Source organism: Musa acuminata, chromosome BXJ3-11 (assembly GCF_036884655.1).
Source record: "Musa acuminata AAA Group cultivar baxijiao chromosome BXJ3-11, Cavendish_Baxijiao_AAA, whole genome shotgun sequence".
Lineage (NCBI taxonomy): Eukaryota > Viridiplantae > Streptophyta > Magnoliopsida > Zingiberales > Musaceae > Musa > Musa acuminata.
This window is the reverse complement of record NC_088359.1, coordinates 6160130-6181064: the sequence shown is the minus strand read 5'-3', so window position 1 is coordinate 6181064 and position 20935 is coordinate 6160130. Positions and strand designations below refer to the sequence as shown.

The following is a 20935-nucleotide window of genomic DNA, read 5'->3' as shown; positions in this document are numbered from 1 at the left end:
TGAAACATACAGAAATGTGTATCTGTTCTTTTGTTCTTTTGGCGGATGGCAATCACCACAGCAAAGTTCTGATGGAGATAAAGGAAGGCATTCACAGCTTTAAAGCCTCTTCCTACTTTCTTTTCTTAGGGATCTCTACAGCAATGGCACAGGGAGGAAGCTAACTCGATGAAGAAGACTAAGGAGTGGTGAAGGTCAATGTTCCCTACTTTGTTTCGGTTCTCGATGGTGTCCTCGGAAGACTTGAAGTCACTGACACATTGATTGATAGAAATTAAGCGAAGAAGATAGAAAGATAGAAATTGTAGAAGAAACTATGAAATGTATAAGATATAATTGCCTAATACATTTTGATAGTGAGTTCTTTGACAGCCATTTATACACACTCAATAGGGAGGTTATGCACATTCAGCATGGAGGATTTTTCTCAACTGCTGAGAGATTTCCTCAACTGCCTTGAGGAAATCTTATCTGCTTATCATGCCCCCGCAAGATTGAGCTTCCATCAAGGATGCCGATCTTGGACCGATGAGATGAAAATAGTTTACGGGCGAGAGGCTTTGTGAGTGAGTCGGCTAGTTGATCTGCTGTATGTACATGAGAAACTCGGAGTTGATGTCTGGCAACTTGATCTCGCACAAAATGGAAGTCGATGGCTATGTGTTTCATGCGGGAATGGAACACTGGATTGGCACATAAATAAGTAGCTCCAATATTATCACAATATATTATAGGAATAACCGTGGACTTGACGTTGAGTTCCTTTAGCAAATTTGTGACCCAATTGAGTTCAGCAGCGGCGGTGGCGACGACACGGTATTCAGCTTCAGTTGTAGATCGTGCAACCGTCTTTTGTTTTTTAGAACTCCAACTGATTGGAGTAGCTCCAAGGAAGACAATGTATCCGGACGTAGATGTTCTATCATCAAAGTTCCCTGCCCAATCAGCATCAGCAAAGGCATGGAGATGGAGTGAAGTATTTTTGCGAAGAAAAATGCCATGATTAAGAGTCCCTTTAAGATACCGTAAAATTCGTTTGACCGCAGACCAATGCGTAGTAGATGGTCGATGCATGAATTGCGATAACTTATTGACGGCAAATGAAATATCTGGACGGGTGAGAGCCAAGTACTGTAAGGAGCCAAGGACTTGTCGATACTGAGTCGAATCTGTAGCAGGACTTCCATCACATAATTTAAGTGATTCACTGGTAGAGAGAGGAGTTGTAACCTCTTTCACATCCTGCATGTTTGCCTTTGATAATAAATCTTGAATATACTTTCTTTGTGATAGGAAGAGACCTGAAGATGTAAATGTTGCTTCCACTCCCAAAAAGTAGCTTAAAGTTCCTAGATCTTTGAGGGAGAATCGATCGGCCAAGTGCTTTAGAAATGCCTGAGTTTCAAAGGATCATTTCCTGTGACAATAATATCATCCACATATACTAAAAGATATATTATGCTTCCATTGTGCTGGCAAATGAATAACGAGGTATCAGACTTTGAATTGATGAAGCCAATTGAGGTTAAAAACGAGCCAAGCTCGTTATACCAAGCCCTTGGAGCTTGACAAAGTCCATAAATAGCTTTTTGAAGTTTGCAGACATGCCTCGGATATTGAGGATGAACGAAACCAGGAGGTTGTTGCATAAAGACATCTTCAGTAAGTGACCCCTGTAAAAAGGCATTGTTAACATCCAATTGTCGTATGTGCTAGCCCTTTGAGATAGCCAAACTCAGGATAAGACGGATTGTTGTGGGTTTAACAACGGGACTAAATGTCTCTGTGAAGTCGACACCAGGTCGTTGATGAAACCCTTTGGCGACTAGACGTGCTTTGTATCTGGCAACGGATCTGTCTGGGTTCCGCTTAATTCGAAAGACCCATTTACACCCGATGATATTTTGTGTGTGATGAAAGGGTACTAAGGTCCATGTAGAGTTATGGAGGAGAGCATCATATTCGTCACACATGGCTTTACGCCAGTGAGAAGATTTTTGAGCTTGAGTGATTGTAGTGGGTTCACTGGCCTTAGTGGAGGAATTTGTTATAGCATGTAAGTCAAGGACTTGACGTGGTTTGAAAATACCACTTTTGGAGCGTGTTGTCATTGGATGTCTAGGGGGGGTGGAAGTGGTAGATTGTGTTGGTGGTATAGCCGAGGGCGAGTCACTGTCATGGACCGGGTCAACCGTCGGCACAACAATGTCACTAGATCTAGGAGAAGGTAAAGCCAGTGGCAATATTGCCGAGGGTATGACTTCATTAATAGGGGAAACTTGTGAGGAAGGGAGTGGAGGAATAGAGGGAGTGAGAAGTTGTTGAACTGGAGTAATAGTAGTATGTGAATCTTGAGAGTAAGGACTGGACGGTGTCATTGGAGGTTCGTGTGATGAGATCGGAGGGATATTCCAGTGATGTATGTTTATCGGAGTAGTTTGCATGGTAGGATTATTTTGAAAAGGAAAGACAGACTCCTCAAAGATAACATGACGTGATATAAAGATCGTGGTGTTAGCTTATGTGACGCATAGGGACGGAGCCATGGATAACATAAACAGCCAAAAACTCTGAGTTTATGAAGGTTTGGAAGTTTGTGGAATAATTTTTCAAATGGTGACTGGTATTGTAAGACTGGAGTGAGCATACGATTAATGAGATAAACTACAGTTTGAAAAGCTACTGACCAAAAAGATGGTGGCATGGATGCTTGATGTAGAAGGGAGAGACCAGTTTCAACGATATGCCGATGTTTGCGTTCGGCAGAACCAACCAATTGGGGAGTATGTGGGGGTGACTTGAGGTGTTGTATACCACAAGCAGAGAGACAGGATGTGAGGGCTTGATATTCGCCTCCACCATCAGAGTAAACTGTTTTAATGGAAGATTGAAAAAAATTCTCGACCAACTTTCGAAAGTTGGTAAATACAGTAGAAACATCAGACTTGTGATGGAGAGGATATAACCATGTGTACTTAGTAAAATAATCTACAAAAATGACATAAAAACGAAACTTGTCAAAAGAAGGAATTGGGGCAGGGCCCCACACGTCGGTATAAATGATTTCAAATGGTTTAGAGCAAGAAATGGAGGTTGTCCCAAAAGGCAGTTTATGACTTTTATTGCAAAGACAAGCATCACAATGATTAATAGTGCTATTGATTTTCAAGGTAGGAAGAGAATAACGAGAAAGTAATTTTTGCTGAATAAAAGGGGAGGGATGACCAAGACGACGATGCCATACATCAACCGGAGCTGCGATTGAGGAGTGAGCAGTAGGAAGGGTAATTTGTGAAGTGGATGGCCACTCATAAATGTTGTCTTTGTTCTGGCCCTGGACCAAGGATGCCGCCGTGCTCAAATCCGTGTTGATGGCAGTCAAGCACGTTAGATTCAGCTCTTGGATGATGAGCCAAGGGGATCTTGTCAGGACCAGACTCACATACAACAAAAGGGAAGTGAATCCAAGGAAACCCAACACCATTTTCCAAGCTCCTCTACTGTCAAAGTGATCTTCCCACACCACAAGGGAAGTGTTTCATGTCAATAGCCCCTTCTTGCACCGTCTTTGCCATCCAGATAGACACTACTTGGACAAACAATAGCCTTGATCTCCTCAGAGTTGCATCCTAGTGATCGTTCACCGAGTAGCAGCTTCTCAATCTCCAAGCCTCCATAGAGGGAGTTGTCGAGCACTAGATGCTCTCTTCCTCCGTTACAGATCTGCGTGCTGATTCCATCATCCGAACTGCAGCTCTGCTGGTGACCTCCAAGCATGATACGACCACCACTTTGATGTGGTGGGATTTGAGGAAGAGGGAAGGCAGAGGCGGGTGTGGAGTAACTCAAGAGATGTGGGGAGATTGGGATGCCTTCTAGGCCTGGTGCTGATGATGAGAATGAAGCCGTGGTCTCCAGGGTCGATGGGAAGAACAATGGCTGCTGCTGATGATGATGAGGCTTTCTGTGAGATGGTGGTAAGCCCAGGAGCTTTTTCTTCAATTTGGTGTTCCAGTAGTTCTTGATGTCATTGTCAGTCCTCCCTGGGAGCTGGGCTGCTATGATGGACCATCTGCACTTGTGATCTTGGCATATGAGAGACAGATTACTTCATGCATGCATACAGAAGATCTTGCTTGGTGTTTTATAGAAGAGATGCCGTTCTCTTTTAAGGAGAAGAGAGAGAAGATGGACTACATGTGCTAACATCAAATGGATACATGGGGTTGAACAAGCACAGATATATGTGCAAGAATGGATCAGATCACCTGCTTCCAATGGCAGCAAACAGGCTGCAGATGACCCTATCTTCATCATCAGAGAAATCCCCAAGCTTTAAGTTAGGCCTCAAATAGTTGAGCCATCTCAGCCTGCAACTCTTTCCACACCTTCTCAGACCTGTCCTCGTTACCCATGCAACAACCATCACTCCGAGAAGGCAACACAAAAGAGCAACGGATGAGTATAATACAAGTCATCAACCATGATCACTCCTTCCCTTACCAGCTTTCCGAGGGAGAGTGATCCAGTTTCCACCAGTTCCATGCTTCTCTATGTACTCCTTCAGCTGCTTGTCTTCCTCTGGAGACCAAGGACCTTTCTTGACATTTGCCTTGTCACAACATGGAGCCCTCCCCATTTCTCAGACTCTCAACATTGAGCTAGAATGGCCTTAGACCATTGTAACAAGGTAAGGAGACAGATGGATAGATGACACACAAGTATATAAGAGGATGGGAATGATAAACGAGTCAGAATATATGCTTGTCTAGTTTCAATCAAGTCTTCCAGCCTCTTGGCTGCATGCATGTTTTGTGTCAGGAACTCATGGGCTACCATCAATCACCATCTACAAAGAAACTATTCCTGTACTTTTGGAGACCATGCATCTGATCTACCTCTAGCTTGTTTTGGCTCCCTCCCCTTCATCGTATTTCTTCTACAGATTACAAAATATGCAGGTAAATACAGCATTGTTTCAGTTGGATCTCTGGATATGTCTGGTCGAAGAAGTGTCACATCAATCCACTCGATGCAAGTCCCAGCCATAGGGCTGTGTGCAAGATTTGTCACCCCCGGGCATAGATACAACTTAAGAATCGATCGAAGCAGTGGCTGCCATATCCTGTAAGGTGACAAAATCATACGCTTCTCATAACACTGGTTGCTTGGTGGCTTCTCTTCAGTGTTAGGTGATGACTCATGCAACAGGAAGTAGAGAGAAGGGACTTATCACTGCTGGCTGCAGAAGGCAGAAAGACTCTTTGTCCAATCTTTGCACTAAAAATTGTGAGTGGTGTACAACATTAGTTAGCAGAAGTACTTGTGCTTCTTAGGATGGTTAAGCACCAAACAGGATAGTTTACCTACCAAATGACTGTCACAATAGGAAATGGTGTCTTTTTCCCCATGACAAAAAGAGAAAAGACATGGAACAGATACATGATGACAACACAATGGCCCTGTCGCTCTTGGCTCTGAGGTTTTCATTGTTAGAATCCAAGAAAAAGACAAATTAATATTAGACATGTTGGAAAAATAAAGAAAAAAGAAACACATCATTTCAATTCTAAACCATGTCTCTCTCTATCAATGGCTTATAAGGAGCTGTATGTAGAGTTAATCAACCCACTAATTCGTTTCTGGTGTGAGAGGAAAAATGGCATTTGTAAGGTTCGATGTGTCTTCTGGGTGATGACAAGTACTGTAGACTGCCAACATTTTGCTAAACAGCGCACTCTGCTTGCACTGTTCATGTACGAACATGATCAGTGGTGAGATATGGTGCAGCCACTGCAGGATGGGCAAGGAAAGATTCAAAGAACAGAAGGCCTCATATGTTAGCCTGTGTAGCATAGAAAGACGGCAATCCTTCAACTTGTCAGGGATGCAGAGGTGGAGGCTCTGTGATAGATTCTTCAGTGAAACAAAATCCCAAGTGTCTGATAACCATGCAGAAATCATGGAGTACTCTATTTCTTTCTGTTTGTATTCTTTTATCTTGGTTCCCTTTGAGGAAGCACATGCTCAGCCAAGCTAGATCAGTGATACAGTTGATAATTTGGTGGTGGCAGGTGGGAGAATTTTATTGACTGCAGACTTGCTTGTGAGTTCAGATACAAGCTTGAGATCATAGTGAATCAAGCATGCTTCTAAGACTCACTGTTCCTTCTCTTTGATAATAAGCCCTAAAATATAATGTTAAGTAGCTTTCAGTGATGTGATTGCTGAGAGAAGAGCAGCAGTGATACTGAATTCCAAGAGTCCATAAAAACACATTCATTTTCTTCTGAACGACACTGAGGACAGTACTTCCATCGGTTCCGGGAAACCAAAGCAGGGAAAGAGCTGCCAGCGAACATAGAAAATAACAAATGGAGACTAAAACCTTAGCAGGACAGAGAGAGAAAGAGATGCAGCAGTAGCAGCAGCAGAATGGTGTTGGGTTCTGCTCCTCATTTCCCTAGAAAGATTGGAGGAGGCAAAGAGTGTCTTGTCAATCTCAGTTGTACATCGATTTGAGCATCTTTGTGTCTCAATGGCTGGGGTGCAACTCCAACAGATTGGAGAGCTTGTGTTTTGTCCGCTTCAAGGAGCAAAAAATCTGGTGTGTTAGATACGACCCCAATGCCAATGCATATGACAGTCTCGATCCAACCTCGTGGATCTACAAACCATGCACCACATCAATTTTGGATAGAGAGAAGAAGACAATGGTTCCTAGCAATTGGACTGTTAATCCCAAATGAGCTGCCTGCTTTGGCATTTTTGGTGCATGCCCAATTGGACTGTTATTATCTTTTTGATTAGAAAAGAATCAGTCAACCAATTTTATTTGAATTTTATGCTTAGTAGGCGAAGAGCAAGAACCTTAACACCCATCAGCAATGGAGAAGACGGCCAGCTAAACCTCGAGAGGAGGACGAACTACAAACACATGGGCTTTCCGTGTTCTTCCTGTAACATTATGCTCGGGTGCCACCTGAGAGAAGGAAGCAAATGGTGCATTAGTGTGGCCGAATTCCACAGACAGATGCTGGAAATATACCTAACAATTCGAGCACAGGACCGGTTCTTAAGGATGAATCATTCATAGTATATAGACGAAGAAGAAGAAGAAGTCATACTGAATGTATTTGGCTTTCCTGTGAGCAACCTTTTACTACTAAAACGCCTTGCGAATAATAACAAGGGGTAAAGCGTCACGGAACGTGTTCGGCGCGGCACCCTCGACACATGCCTTTTCCCTCGTCGCGATCACCACTTCTCCGTCGCCGTTACCACAACTCCCCATCTCCGCGAGTTTTATGATCTCGCTCAATGTGCAAGTCCAGAGCCGCCACCATGGCCTCCCAACCTAGATCCAGGTCCCATTCCAAGTTCTCCGCCGCCACCGCCGCTTCCTCCGGCGAGGTCAGCGCGGGAACCGGTAGCCGTCCCGGCCGCCTGCCCCCTACATCCAACCACTCCGATTCGTCGTCCGGACCTAAACCCTCCTCCTCTGCCTCTTCCTTCGCTGCCTCCTCCTCCTCCTCCGCCCTCAGCCTCGCCTCCCTTCGCGGCGCCCTCCCGGAGGCCCCCGCTGTCTACCACTTCCCGGAGCTCTGCGCCGCCACCAACAACTTCCTCGCCAAGCGCCTCCCCGGCGCCTCCTCCTCCGCCTGGCGCTGCGTTCTCCGTGGTCGGGACGTCGTCGTTATCCAGCGCCCCCTCCGCCGCCACCCCCGCGAGCTCCCCGCCCGCCTCGCCGCCCTTGGCAGGTCCCACCACAGCAGCCTCGTCCGCCTCCTCGGCGCCTCCCCCTCCGGTGACCACGTTTACCTGGTCTACGAGTTCGTCCCCGGCGCCAGCCTCGCCGAGTGTCTCCGCAACCCGCGGAACCCCGGGTTCACCCCGCTCTCCTCTTGGGCCTCCCGCGTGCAGGTCGCCACCGACGTCGCCCAGGCCCTGGAATACATCCATCGCCACTCCTCCACCGCCACCGGCGTCCACAACCGGCTCAAGAGCTCAGCCGTCATCATCACCGAGCCGGACCTCCGCGCCAAAATCTGCCACTTCGGCGCCGTGGATCTCGAGGGGGAGGTCCCCGATACCGTGGCCGATGAGGCAGAGGCTATCTCGATCTCCTCGCCGTCAACGAGGAAGGGATCCGGCGAGAAGCAGAAACAGATAGAGGGAGCGCGGGGTTACATGGCCCCGGAGCTTCTGGCCGAGGGGGTCGTCTCGCGGCGGTCGGACGTGTTCGCTTTCGGGGTGGTGCTCCTCGAGCTCTTCTCAGGCGAGGAGCCGCTCAAGTACCGATACGACAAGGACCGGAAATCCTTCGAAGTGGCCTCCCTCATCGAAACGGCGCGGGAGGCGGTGGCGGGGGAGGGGGAGGAGCGGCTGGGGAGGGTGAGACGGTGGGTGGACGGCAGGCTGCGGGACTCGTTCCCGGTGGGGGCGGCGGAGAAGCTGATCCGGGTGGCGCTGCGGTGCGTGGAGGCCGATGCGGCGGCGCGGCCGGACATGACGTGGGCTGCCGGCAAGGTCTCCAAGATTTACCTTGAATCCAAGGTATGGGCGGAGAAGGTCAGCGTTCCGACCGGCTTTTCCGTATCCACGGCTCCGCGGTAAACCTCCGCACCCGCCGCGGCGCGAGCGACGTGACGGAACTGCCCCTCGAAGAATTACTTCACACCACTGTATCCTTTTTGTCTTTTGTGCATATGGAGACAACTGATTTGGCTTTTTCTACCGCAAACAAACAATAACACATCAATTAGAATCGATGTGATGCGATTTGTTGCCTAATAATGCCGGCACGAAATTTAAAGACACGTGGACTGCACGAGACACCGGTTAGGTCTACATTCTTCTTCTTGGGTCTCTCGCGTGGATCTTCCCATGTGACGTGGATCCATCTATGGGGGGGACAAATAAAGTGATGATGGTAACTAATGTGCATAAATTACGAAGGTGAGGGTACCAAAGTCAACCGTGATTTATCACGCAAGTTCTTTCTCTACGTACAGTCAAATCATAAACCACTTATTTGGACTTCCATCGTTTTGACCAAATCTCTCCTGGAAGTCAACCTTCAGCTTCCGAGTTTTAATTGAACTCTATTTGGAGGGTGATTGCCTAATCTTAATTAGCCATAAACTATGCGAAACATTTGTCATGGTTGGGCCATCTAACTCTATCATGGTGGCCCGATGTATCTAAGCCCAAGTCAAGGTGAGATCTTTGACCCATAGGATTACGTTTGACTTCCCATAGACAGCCTGCAGAAGGCAAAGTAAACAAAAAAAGTCCTTCTCTAATATCTTGAAATTAGCAATGTTCTTGATTTCTCTTCTTCTGTGCATTTTCATTCAGCAGCTGAGGATAAGAGGTCTGTTGAATCCCGACTGCAACCTTAAATTAAACCTTGCGGAGAGAAGAAGAAGAAGAAGGGCTTCTTGTTAATCTGAAGATGGCCACAGTGGTAAGACGAAGGATACATGCATGCATGTCGTCTCCTTCCAAAGCCACCGATGACTGAACCCCGGTGGAGCAGCCATCATCAGTCAGTCCTCTCCCAGAATCTTGTTACTCCATTGCAGTCAGCCGATCCAGAGAGAGACTATATATGCGCAGGCCGACACTGCCTGCGTTATAGCTTCGCAATGCAGGTGCATATCTTATTGGAGTAGCCTCGACATTAAGCTTAGACGTAATCCATGTAGAAGAAGAAACAACAGGACTGCGAAGACTATTCAACCGAGCTGCCCGCAAGTATCTGTGCATCGCCCTCATGAACGATGCAGTCCTTCACATAGAAGCAGCATGCATGAGGACAAAGCCACACACGTCCTTCGCGGTACTCGGAGCAATAAGATGACACTTGAACTGTAGCAAAGGACACGCTGATGAACTGTGGAACAAGCAAAATTTGCTCCACATCTGCATGCATACATGCACGCATGCATGCATGCACGCATGCAAATCCATGCAAGAGATGGGGTGCGGTGGAATGCATCTGCCGGAGACAAATAAGCTGTCCTCAAACATCCAGTGCCATCAATCACCAAGGAAAAGATGCTGGAACTCCTCCAACCCAAGGCCTCAGAATACATAGGCACAAACTTTTGAGTCCCCCTAACCTCTGCAAACCTAGGCCAAGAATATATGTTGTTCATAGGATACTGATCCATCTTCTCAGCCCCAGAAACAGGGAAGTGTCTTTTAGATGGGAAGTATGCACATACATAAGTATGATGGTGCTCATCTTGATATCTTATGCTTCTGTGAGCTTTGATAGCTCAACCGAGAAGCCTATGGTGTCAAAGGAACAGAAGATATTACAGCTGAACATTCTTTTCTTTCACTGCTACAGCATAGTTTTGGTGATTTAGGAAGTACTCGTATATCAATTATGTGTTTGTTTGGTAGTTAAAATGATAGAAAGGACGCATTGGGAACCCATCATCCATGGAACCCTAGAAGATGAGGAACATGCATGGGATGATAAGCGTCTAAAACAATGGCAGAAACAGTAGGATTCAAGTGTAAAGTGAAAGAAGGGAACATATACAGAGAGAGAGAGAGAGAGATGGTGGTGGGTTGTTCACGTGTCTACTACTTTCTTCGAGATTCTCGGCCAAGTTACCCTGGCAGAATAGAATCTTTGCTTTGGTTAGAGCACAGAAAGAGGCCATTGTTGAATGAGGGCAATGCAGTATGATTGTCTGAAAAAGAAGGTACGGCCCTGCAGAAGCTTGCCCACTCAATAACCCATCATCCAAGAACCCACCTCAATGTGTGGCCTCTGTGCCATTGCCGCACCTCTCTCTCGCTTTCTTTTCCTTCCGTCTTTTTAATGGCCACAGAGAGAGAGAGAGAGAGAGAGAGAGAGGGAGACAGAGATGCAAATGCATCTTGCTGGGACACAGCATCACAGTGAATATATTACACGCGGGCTTGTCTTCGTCGTCTTCCATCCGTCTCTCCTTATGGGTAACATCTAATTCCATATGGCCTAATCACGAGGATGAATCACCATCACCTATTTGCGATGCTAATAATCTTACGAGACCAAATAGCATGTCTATCTTTTTGCCTTCGCTCGTCTCGAATATGGATGGATGGATGTGTGTGGATGACAAATGGCACTTGAAATAGAATCAACAAAGGGATTTTTTCCACCTTCTTTTTCTCCTTTCTCTCTGCTAGTTTAGTGAGTGAGTCCCATCACTCATTTCAAGTACCGGAGCTTGACTTCATCCGCATGGCTACATGCGTAGGTCTTCGGAGCGGAATCCATATCAAGTTGCCATACCCCTCATAATTTCCTTCAACCTAAGGTTTGACAACTACACAACATCTCTGCATATCTCATCTTAAATTGCACAAGGAATCGAGATTTCAGAGCTAAATTAATTAGCAACCAAGGTGAAGTCCGACGTCTCACACTAACGTTCATACCCGGGGGGCCCCACAGCGGGGCGCCGTCAGCATAAGATCTCGGCCGTCCAATCGTTGGGTGGGGAGATGGAAATAAAAGCCGAAACAAGTACACAGCAAACAGGCCACTTCCATCCCAGCCGTCCAATCAAGATGTGGCCTGTGGGCCCACATTAATTGGGTGGTCAGGACGATAGCGTTCCCCGTTCTGCCAACCGATCTTTTCCCCCATCCCTTCTCCGCTCATTTAATACCCACTCCTTAACGTATGGTGACTGCTCGGACATGGATCCTCCAGCCGGTGCAGTGCGTAACAGGAAGTTAACTGGGTTCATCGAGCCTCCTCGGGCCGCGAGTCTGCGACCGGCGACGCAGCGGACGAGGCATGGAAGTCACTGTAGCAGATCTCGGAGTCGGTGCGGACCTGGAGGGCTCGAATACAGATCATTGAACCTCTTCCTAATCTGTACGGGCCTGTGGTTCATCCTCAGCCTGCGCGCTAAACGCCACCGAAACAGATGATGTGGGTGGAGCTTTGCCGCGAGGGAGAGGGGGAGGGACGAGTTGATGGCGAGTCCGGCAGGCAGAAAGTGAAACCTCTTGTAAAAAGGCTTCTTCTTGATTACCCATAAGAACCCATATATAATGATGGAGAGAGGAGGGAAGAGAACGAGGGAGTCCGTACCAGGACGCAGCGGTTCTGACGGTGGGAGGAGGGGGGGGGGGCATCGGGAAACGGGAAGTGGGGGGGCGAGGCGGGGGGGGTTGGGAGATCAAAAGGGAAAGATGGAGAGAAAGGGGTGGCGAAGGAAGCAGGCCCGCCCGCGAAGCAAAAGATATGGGGCAGATCGGAAACGCCCCCCTCATTTCCCGGGTAATCCTGGGGCCCTCCTACTGTGACGTCACCCGACGCCACGCGACCCCGCTTCCTTTGGGACCCGTTCTCCCTCCGCCAATCGGAATCCTCCACGTCGTCTCCGACCTTGGTTTCTCTTTCTCGAAACCCGCTGCGCGATTGGAGGAGCTGCGGGGCCCACGGGTGAATTGGGCAGGTGCGTGTTCGGGTGCTGGTCCGAATCGTATCTGTGGGGACGGCGTTACGCGCGACGGCGGCATCGGGAGTCGGACTGGGACAGGGAGGCGGGACTCGCCTGCGTCGCAATCGCGGCCGTCGGTTCGGCGGACCACCGCATGCTGGCGAGCGTGTGCGAGTAGGGCGGGGGGGAATATTTGCCTCCCGCACTCACTGCGGCGTAATCTTTTGCTGCCTGCTTTCGTCCCGTCTTCTTTTCCTTTTCCCCCTCCCTCCCTTTTCCCTCGCTCCCAAAAGAAAAGAGAGAGCAGTCTTATTCCCTGCCGTTTTGTTCTCTGCCCCCTGTTTTTTACCTCTTTCGTGGCATTCCGCCACAGTAGCGAAGCGCTGCTGCTAACCACGCCCCCTTTCTGCTAATGAAATGATGAGAAGACGGGGAGAGAGAGAGAGAGAGAGAGAGAGAGAGTAAACTGTTGGCATGAATGAGAGTCATATCTGCACACATGGGCGGTCTTCACATGTCGAACGGGGGTGTGGTTGTCGTGAAGTGGGTTTCAGCAAGTCATAACTTTCACGCTTCCTCCGCACCCTCTGGCCTTTGCTGCTGCTGCAGTGAATCCATGTGGAGTGTTTTGCTTGCTCGGATTCCTGAAACCCACCACCACCTCCATCTCTTTGTTTGCTTCCCATCCCCATCTCTCTCCTCTTTCTAATCTTTGCCATCTTGTGATCTCCCTTTGTACTTGCTCTGGATTCGTAGCAGATACATAGAGATGGCTGCCGCCCTGCGTCTCCGCTCCCGACGCTCCCAAATTATTGGCCTCTGAACCCATTCCTTCTCCGCCTTCCCTTCTTCCTCTCCCCCACCTCCCCGCATCCTCCCCTCTTTACACCGATCCATTCCTCGCCAACTCATGTCTCTCGACCCGGAATGCCCCCGGCCAGCCCCGCCGCCGCCACTGCCAGCTGCAGCAGCCAACGTGCCATGAACGGCTTACGGTCGGATGCCCACGTCGCCCAGCAGAGCCGCCGCGACAAGCTCCGGGTCCAGTCTGACCTCCTCCAGGTCCGCGACGCCTCCGAACCGGCCATGTTCTCCTCCCCGGCCGCCTCAGCAGCCACGGACTTCACGGGCGGCAGCCAAGTCCCCCTCGTCGCTCCTTCCGCGTCGTCGCTGATCTTAAGCGAGGGCGCCGCTGCTTTCCAGCCCCAGCCCGGTTGCGACTGGGCTCCGCCTCCTTCCTTTGTTCCGCACGGTCATCCTTACCACCACCAACCGAGGCCCGGCTTCGTCGCTTATCACGACGGATCGACGGACTTGCACTTCGTGTCGCCCTCATCGCCGCTCGCGTGCCAAGGCCGAGAATTCGCCTCCGCGATCGCTCAACAGCCGTGCCCGTGGGCCGTCGAGGGCGGCGGGAACGAGCTGCTGTTCCTGCCCACCTATGCCGGGGAATCGCCCGGTGCCATGCTGATGGCCAGGCAGCTGCCTCCGCAGTGGAGCGGAGATGGAAACATCATGGGCGCCAAGTGCGATGACGCTGCCGTCGGGGCTAGCGATCCGAGAGCGGCGAGAGGCCTGTCCCTGACGCTCGCGTCGAGCCCGGTGCCGGAGCTCGGCGCGGCGCAGTTGGCGGCCGGGCCTTCCTGCCCCTACCCCAAGTTCCTGATCGGGGACCGAGTGTACACAGGCGGGGGATCACTACAAGACGTGGTGAGCCTGCCCAGCGACGCCGCTGCCCGCCGTGGCTCCGGCCCTCTCGGCCCGTTCACCGGCTACGCCACCATACTGAAGAACTCCAGATTCCTGAGGCCAGCGCAGCAGCTGCTCGACGAGTTCTGCAGCGCCGTCACGGGCTTGAAGCTCGCCAAGCGGTGCCACATCGGAGAAGCGAGTCCAGGAGCTTCAAGCAGCGGCCGCGACGTCGGCGAGAAGGACAACAGCTCCAAGGGAGTGAATTCCGGCGCGTCATCCTCGATGGAGGCCGGAGCCGAAGCCGGGGGCGCAGCCAAAGTCCAACGACCGGAATTCCAGCAGAAGAAGGCAAAGCTCCTCCACATGCAGGAAGAGGTTGGTGGCTTCGTCTTGGCTCCATTCAGTTCATGTCCTCTTAATCTCTTACCACGAGCCGACCTCTCATCACCCTCGCATCAAGCATTCATTATGCCTCTAATTTCTTGCCACCATAACCAGTCCGTAGGGATCGAAACAAATCGATATCCGATAACCATGTCATTTGATGATCTAAATCTCTTCCTTCTCCGTCCTCCGTTGTCCTCATGGCGATCGTGGATCGAGGCATCTCTTTCTTCCCCCGCATCTCTTAATTCTCCAATAAATTCACAGCTAACGCCGTACGATCAGAAATAAATTACCAGTTGATGTAATCGACAGTCTTCTTACTTTTTTGTTCTCATATCATGTTTTCTATTAGGACAAGCTTTCTCGGTAATGTTGTTCTACAATTAGGCTTCACATATCTTATTAGATCGCATAACTAATGAATGAACCAATGATAGTGTGCTCAATTTTCCTATCTACATATCAAATGCCTTGTATCGTTGCTATCCTAATAGCGATCCTCATTTTTCTTGTCTATATTCGCAGAGGTTTCTTCACTATTGTCACTCATGGGGTCCTCAGCTCAGCACATATTGCGAAACCATTGACTGCTGTGTACCCTTCTTCTTCTTCTTCTTCTTCTTCTTCTTCTTATACCGTTCTCACAATACCTCGTCATCGGTTTGGTTCCAAACAAAGTAACGAGTTTTGCATCACTTTTTATGCTTTTCCCATCACCAAAGAATTGAAGATGCAGTAATTTCGGCCTTATTCTTGGATCCATTTACCGACCCGACCCACTCACTCTCTCTCTCTGCCTGTTCTTTCATACTTTTTCTGCTGGTTTGATGAACAGTGTGAGAGGATGGCATTTCTGGTGGTTTTGGATCCTTTATGTTAGATCATGCATGCCATTCTTAATCTGCCATAGATCATGATTGTTTCATCCTCAGAAGAATGAATTAATAATCAGAAACACCTTTTGTTTTCTGATAATTAAATGCAGAAATTAGGCTAATTGGTTGTGAACAGATGCAATGCAAGAATTATGTTTGACTATTGGTCAGTCATTCTACTGCTTTGGATTTGTTGATGTGGTGGTGGTACATTAGGTAGGGTTATAAAGAGTTGTACTACTGCAACACCCTATAACTGTGATAATGGAAATTGTTCTTTGCGTAACAAAGGTTTGTGGATGTTATCTCTTGTGTTTGTTGATCTCAAGTTTCATCTAGAATTGAGCATTATGGTCCTTCTTTGGCTAAAACATTTCATTTTTGTTAACTAATGTGCATAGCTTATGCAAGTTATGAGAATTAAGATTTTAACCAACATAGGTCGTAGGTTCGAATTCGTGTCATTATTTGATGTTGTGAAAGTTTCCCTCAATTTTTTCTTTTTTTGGATAGCAACCTTAGATTCATAGATAAATATTATTTCGAAGATTTATGCATGATAATGTTGGGAGAAACATCGTCTTCTATGTCAGCATTATCGTCTATGCTGCTAAGTTAGCCTTTTTTTGGATGCATCCATGCAACTTCTGTAGATGTGCTAAGTGTTGGTGCCTCAAATGTGAAGGTTTGCAGAAGATACAAGCAGTACCACCAACAAATGCAAATGGTGGTCTCCTCCTTCGAGTCCGTGGCCGGCCTCAATTCGGCCACGCCCTACACGTCGTTGGCGCTGAAGGCCATCTCGAAGCACTTCAGGAGCTTAAAGAACGCGATCTCAGATCAGATCCGGCACGTGAGCAAAGTTCTCGGGGAGGAACTCATGTCATCACCCAGTTCCGGTGGTCGAGGGGAATCGACGCCAACCCCCCCGCGGCTCAAGTACCTCGATCAAAGCCTTCTTCGGAAACACAAGGCTGGTGGCGAAAGCACACTGAGCTTCGTGGATCACAACCAGCCGGTTTGGCGGCCGCAGAGAGGTCTACCGGAGCGTGCCGTATCCGTTCTCCGTGCATGGCTGTTCGAGCATTTCCTTCACCCGTAAGCGTCTCCCTATTTCGTTTATCCGCAGCTTCATCTTCACCGGGAGAACTAAATGTAGTTTAAGCTCGGTCTCGTTCAGGTATCCGACCGACACCGATAAGCACATGTTAGCAACTCAGACGGGCTTGTCCAGGAATCAGGTATGGATTCCGTCACGCACGAGCTAGAATATGTGATTGGCGTTTGATTCGTGGTCCGATGATCGTGATGATCCGGATGCAGGTGTCGAACTGGTTCATCAATGCCAGAGTGAGGCTGTGGAAGCCCATGATAGAGGAGATCCACATGCTGGAGACCAAGGGGATGAGCGGAATGGATCTCAATTCGGCCACCAACGGGAAGGAGACGATGGTCGCCGTAACGGAAGACGGAGCGCACTCGTCGACGTATCACGACCCGCCGGATTGCGCCCCCATGGATGCGGTACTGTTGAACGAGGAGGGGTCGCAGCAGCAGGCTTGGCAGGGCGGCGACAAGAGGTCGAGGGTGGAAGAGTGCGAGATGCTGACGGGCATGGACGGGGGGCTGATGAGCTTCGCCACCTACCAGCACGCCATGGACATGGGCGGGATCGAGGCGGTGTCGTTGACGCTGGGGCTGAGGCACGAGGGCGGCCAGCAGACGCCGCCGCAGATGAGGCACTTGGGGGCACAGATGTTCCATGACTTCGTGGGCTGAGAGCCTTGGCGTCACCGCAGGTTTTGATGCATCCCAATCCCGGTGGGGATGCGGCCGCTGCCAGTAATCTGCCCTTTCTAGTATAGCGTATGCCTTTCTCGTCACAGAGGACTCTCAAGCTTCGATGAACGTTCCACATTGCCTATGAAGAGGTTTTGCTATTTATTTATAGGCACACATATCATCGAAATCCACATATTATAACCATCATATATTGATCATGTTTCAAGAAAGCTCGAGGCCACAAGGAAGGCACGAGCGAACTCATCCATGTCCTTCTCTGGGAGCACCAAACCCATCTCGATCCCTCCTCCTCCATCCCTGCTCTCCGCGAGGGACACGGTGCCCGGCGTCTTCTCGATCGAGGTCATCTCCACCTTTATTGGCCTTCCCCACCCCAAGTCTGCATCGTAAACGCGGTACCTCGGTGAACCGGCGATCGACATGGGCCGCTCGGCCGTCAGAGAAACGATCTTCTCAAGCCATCCCTCTGCGCCTTTGAGAATGCCGTGTTCCAACCCCTTGATCGCTCTGCCGATGGCCTCCGCCGCCGCGAAGACGCCGTCGTCTTTGATGAGGTCGCTCATCGACACCTCCACGAAGCACGGCCTCAGGCAGTTGCCGAAGTAGCCCGCTGGAACCGGCGGCTCCAGGCGCCCCCTGCACTCGACCGAGAACAGTAAATGGGCGCTCTTCTTGCCGGCGTAGAAGCCGGCTTGAGCTCTCACCAGGCACGCCCAAGCGAAGGCACATGCCACCACGAAGGTCGAGACGTGGGTCGCGCCGGCTCTAGCCATGGCGCCTTGTTTGAGCCGGTCGATCTGCTCGCGCCCGATCAGGAACGAGGCAATGACCGCGTCGCCCTGCTCCGCGCCGACGGGAGGCAGGTCGAGCGGCGCCGGAGGTGGTCCGGCTGACTTCAGATTTTGCATTTCCGTGAGAATTTTGTAGTACAAACCATCCGGATCTGCGATCACGGTCGGGTCGCAGAGAGGAGGGGGCGAAAGCGGAGACTCGGATGGATCTTCTACGCTACAAGCAGCAGCAGCAGCCCATGACTTCACGAAGTGGATGGAGCTGGAATCGTCGCAGGCCACGTGATGAACCGCGACGCCGATGCTGACGCCTTGATCCGGGAACACCGTGATCTGCAAGGCTAATAGGGGGATAGAACCGTCGCCGGTGGGCGGCAACTGAGGGATCAAGCCGTACACCCTGCCAAATCCACGCGGCTGGTCGCCAGACAGTTGTCGGAAGTCATCAGAGCTCTCCGCCAGAGTGAGAGATACGGAGTCGCCGTCCGAGCACCGGATCTGGAACTTGGCTTCAGGAGAGGGGCCGCAAGGCGGCACGACGCGGCCGGCCAAGGGGTAGAAGTGGCGGAGGGCGCGGGAGAGGGAGGACTTGAGGGAGGGGAGGTGGTGGGAGACGAAGTGGGAGGTGGGGTGGGGGAAGGGGTAGAAGAAGATGCGCTCGACGGGGCCGGTGGGGAGCCAGACGACGTCGAAGAAGGTGAGAGGGAGGGAGGCGTTCGGGGCGGAGCCAGGGGGCGGGGACACTTGGAACCGGTCGAGCACCGTGACGGACGACGGCAACGACGCCATGGCTGGTGGAAGAGGAGAACCTGCTCGATGAAATGCGAATGCGACAGAGATCACCCATCACCCACTTTAAAGGTGGGCAGCAAAACCATCATGTTTCGTTTTCCTAGTCAATGGGCAAGAAGACCATTTGTTGTGGGCAGCAGAACCATCATGCCATGGCACCTAACTCCGCGATGGCAAATGACATTTTTTAGAGAAAGCTTCGAGTAAACCCCAATTGACCGGATGAACAAGAAAGTTACGAATGGTCCAACCAAGACTAACCCCACAACGAAACCCCAAGCACGTCATCAAGAACAACTACGAGCAGAAGTCGAGATGAAAGGCACGACCAAATTAACGATATAGGCTACCACGAACAATAGAGAGAAAGGCAGCACAAAGAAATCAGTATCTATCAAGCAGACCTTTGCGCAGCTTCGTCGTGAGAAGCCCACGGGCCGCCGCCATTGATCGAGCGGCAGAACACGGGATGCTCACGTTGATAGCTAATAGGATCTTGGATATCATCCGTTAAGAACACAGATCCGAATGCCCCATATATATATACATATATACAAGCGGGCCTCGTGGGAGCTACTGTTGCAGGCTTTTACATGGAGAGACCATGCCTCCATAGCGCGTCGATCCCGCGTTGCCCGAGCTCGCAACACAATAACAATAACAATGACGGTGCAGAAAGTAATAATAATAATAGCGGTGCAGAATATTCGCCCATGTTCTTCTCCTCTTCCTATATACTGGAAAGAGGAACCGTAAGAGTCACGCCCAAAAACGGCGGGCCCCACACTCTCGCGTCTTCCAGGAACTTATCCCCACCCGCTCCCGGTCCACGGACCCAACGCGATACGAATCGATGCCCCACCTTTCTCTCGTGTTGAGATCGCCAACTCGAGGGACGACTTCGTCCACCGACCGGTACTTCTATGGGATTTCACCGTCTCACATACACCTACCCCGGTTTCACCCGGTGGCGATCACTCCCCCAATAGCCGACTTCCCTATAAACGACGCTCCTCTCCCACCCAACCTAACCTTCTCAACTGACTTTTCCCGTTCCCCGCTTCCCTTCGCTTCTACTCTTCCGTTGCGACTGCCGAGAAGGCCCGCCATGGCCGCGCGCTACGAGGTGGACCTCAACATTGCCTCCGCCCGCAACCTCAAGAACGTCAACTGGCGCCACGGTGACCTCAAGCCCTACGTCGTCGCTTGGGTCGATCCCGCCGCCAAGAGCTCCACCAAGGTCGCCGTCGGCGGCGACGACGATGATCCCATCTGGGATGAGAAGCTCGTCCTCCCCGTCCCCTATGGCCTCCCTCTCGAGGACGCTACCCTCTCCCTCGACGTCGTCCACGCCGGCTCCGGCGAGGGTGTCAAGCCCCTCGTCGGCTCCGTTCGACTCCCTCTCCGCGACGTCCTCGACGAGGTCGGTCTCGGCAGCAAGCTCAACCGTACCCTCAAGCTCAAACGCCCCTCCGGCCGCCCCCATGGCAAGCTCGAGGTCACGGTCGCCGTCAAGGAGCCGGCCCGATACTACGATGCCTACGCCCCGCCCTACGGCCAGGCCTCCTCGAGGGACTACGGCTACGCGCCGCCCCCCTACACGCCGACCCCCTACGCCACGGCGCCGACGGGGTACCCCTACGCGCAGCCGCCGACGGGGTACCCCTATGGGGGTCCGCCGGCGGGGGGGTACGCCTACGGGGCTCAGCAGCCGCCGGTGGCGTACGGGCAGGAGGAGAAGAGTAAGTCCAAGTTCGGGATGGGGACGGGGCTGGCGGTGGGGGCGGCGGCGGGGCTTCTTGGGGGGCTGGCGCTGGCGGAGGGAGTCGACTACGTTGAGGACAAGATCGCCGACGATGTGACGGAGAGGGTGGAGGACGATCTGGCCGAGGATGGGGATTACGATGGAGATGACTTCTAAGGGCGCCGCGATCCCGATCTCAATAAATCCAACCACTTGGTTTTCTCTTCGACCTTATTTCCATGCTTTTCCGTTCTCACATGTTGATGATGGTATTTACATGTATAAGGTAAGATCTGGTGGTGTGTTATCTACAGTCTCATGATATGCCCATGCTATGTTTTCTCTCTATTCCTCGCGTTGTCTTGAAGCTTTTGTCTACTTTCTTTC

General features: G+C 50.8%; 5 protein-coding genes across 5 annotated transcripts; 3 read left to right on the top strand and 2 right to left on the bottom strand.

Annotated features, from left to right (window-relative positions):
- Window positions 1-3543: 3543 nt before the first annotated feature.
- LOC103970937 (transcription factor RAX2-like) lies at window positions 3544-4681 on the bottom strand. Its single transcript, XM_009384850.3, has 3 exons — window positions 4504-4681; window positions 4269-4398; window positions 3544-4072 (listed from the first exon to the last, which is right to left on the bottom strand). Exons 1-3 carry the CDS (start codon window positions 4637-4639, stop codon window positions 3544-3546), a joined length of 795 nt encoding a protein of 264 aa, XP_009383125.2. The 5' UTR covers window positions 4640-4681.
- A 2351-nt stretch (window positions 4682-7032) lies between these two features.
- On the top strand, window positions 7033-8771 carry LOC135653425 (lysM domain receptor-like kinase 3). Its single transcript, XM_065175389.1, has one exon. The coding sequence runs from the start codon at window positions 7321-7323 to the stop codon at window positions 8614-8616; it is 1296 nt and encodes a 431-aa protein (XP_065031461.1). The 5' UTR covers window positions 7033-7320; the 3' UTR covers window positions 8617-8771.
- A 3455-nt stretch (window positions 8772-12226) lies between these two features.
- Window positions 12227-17366, top strand: LOC135652845 (BEL1-like homeodomain protein 9). Its single transcript, XM_065174143.1, has 4 exons — window positions 12227-14531; window positions 16104-16516; window positions 16599-16659; window positions 16742-17366. Exons 1-4 carry the CDS (start codon window positions 13392-13394, stop codon window positions 17195-17197), a joined length of 2070 nt encoding a protein of 689 aa, XP_065030215.1. The 5' UTR covers window positions 12227-13391; the 3' UTR covers window positions 17198-17366.
- A 12-nt stretch (window positions 17367-17378) lies between these two features.
- On the bottom strand, window positions 17379-18966 carry LOC135652846 (anthocyanidin 3-O-glucoside 6''-O-acyltransferase-like). Its single transcript, XM_065174145.1, has one exon. It carries the CDS (start codon window positions 18799-18801, stop codon window positions 17416-17418), a length of 1386 nt encoding a protein of 461 aa, XP_065030217.1. The 5' UTR covers window positions 18802-18966; the 3' UTR covers window positions 17379-17415.
- Window positions 18967-19795: 829 nt separating this feature from the next.
- Window positions 19796-20896, top strand: LOC103970647 (protein SRC2-like). Its single transcript, XM_009384510.3, has one exon. It carries the CDS (start codon window positions 19913-19915, stop codon window positions 20723-20725), a length of 813 nt encoding a protein of 270 aa, XP_009382785.2. The 5' UTR covers window positions 19796-19912; the 3' UTR covers window positions 20726-20896.
- Window positions 20897-20935: the final 39 nt, after the last annotated feature.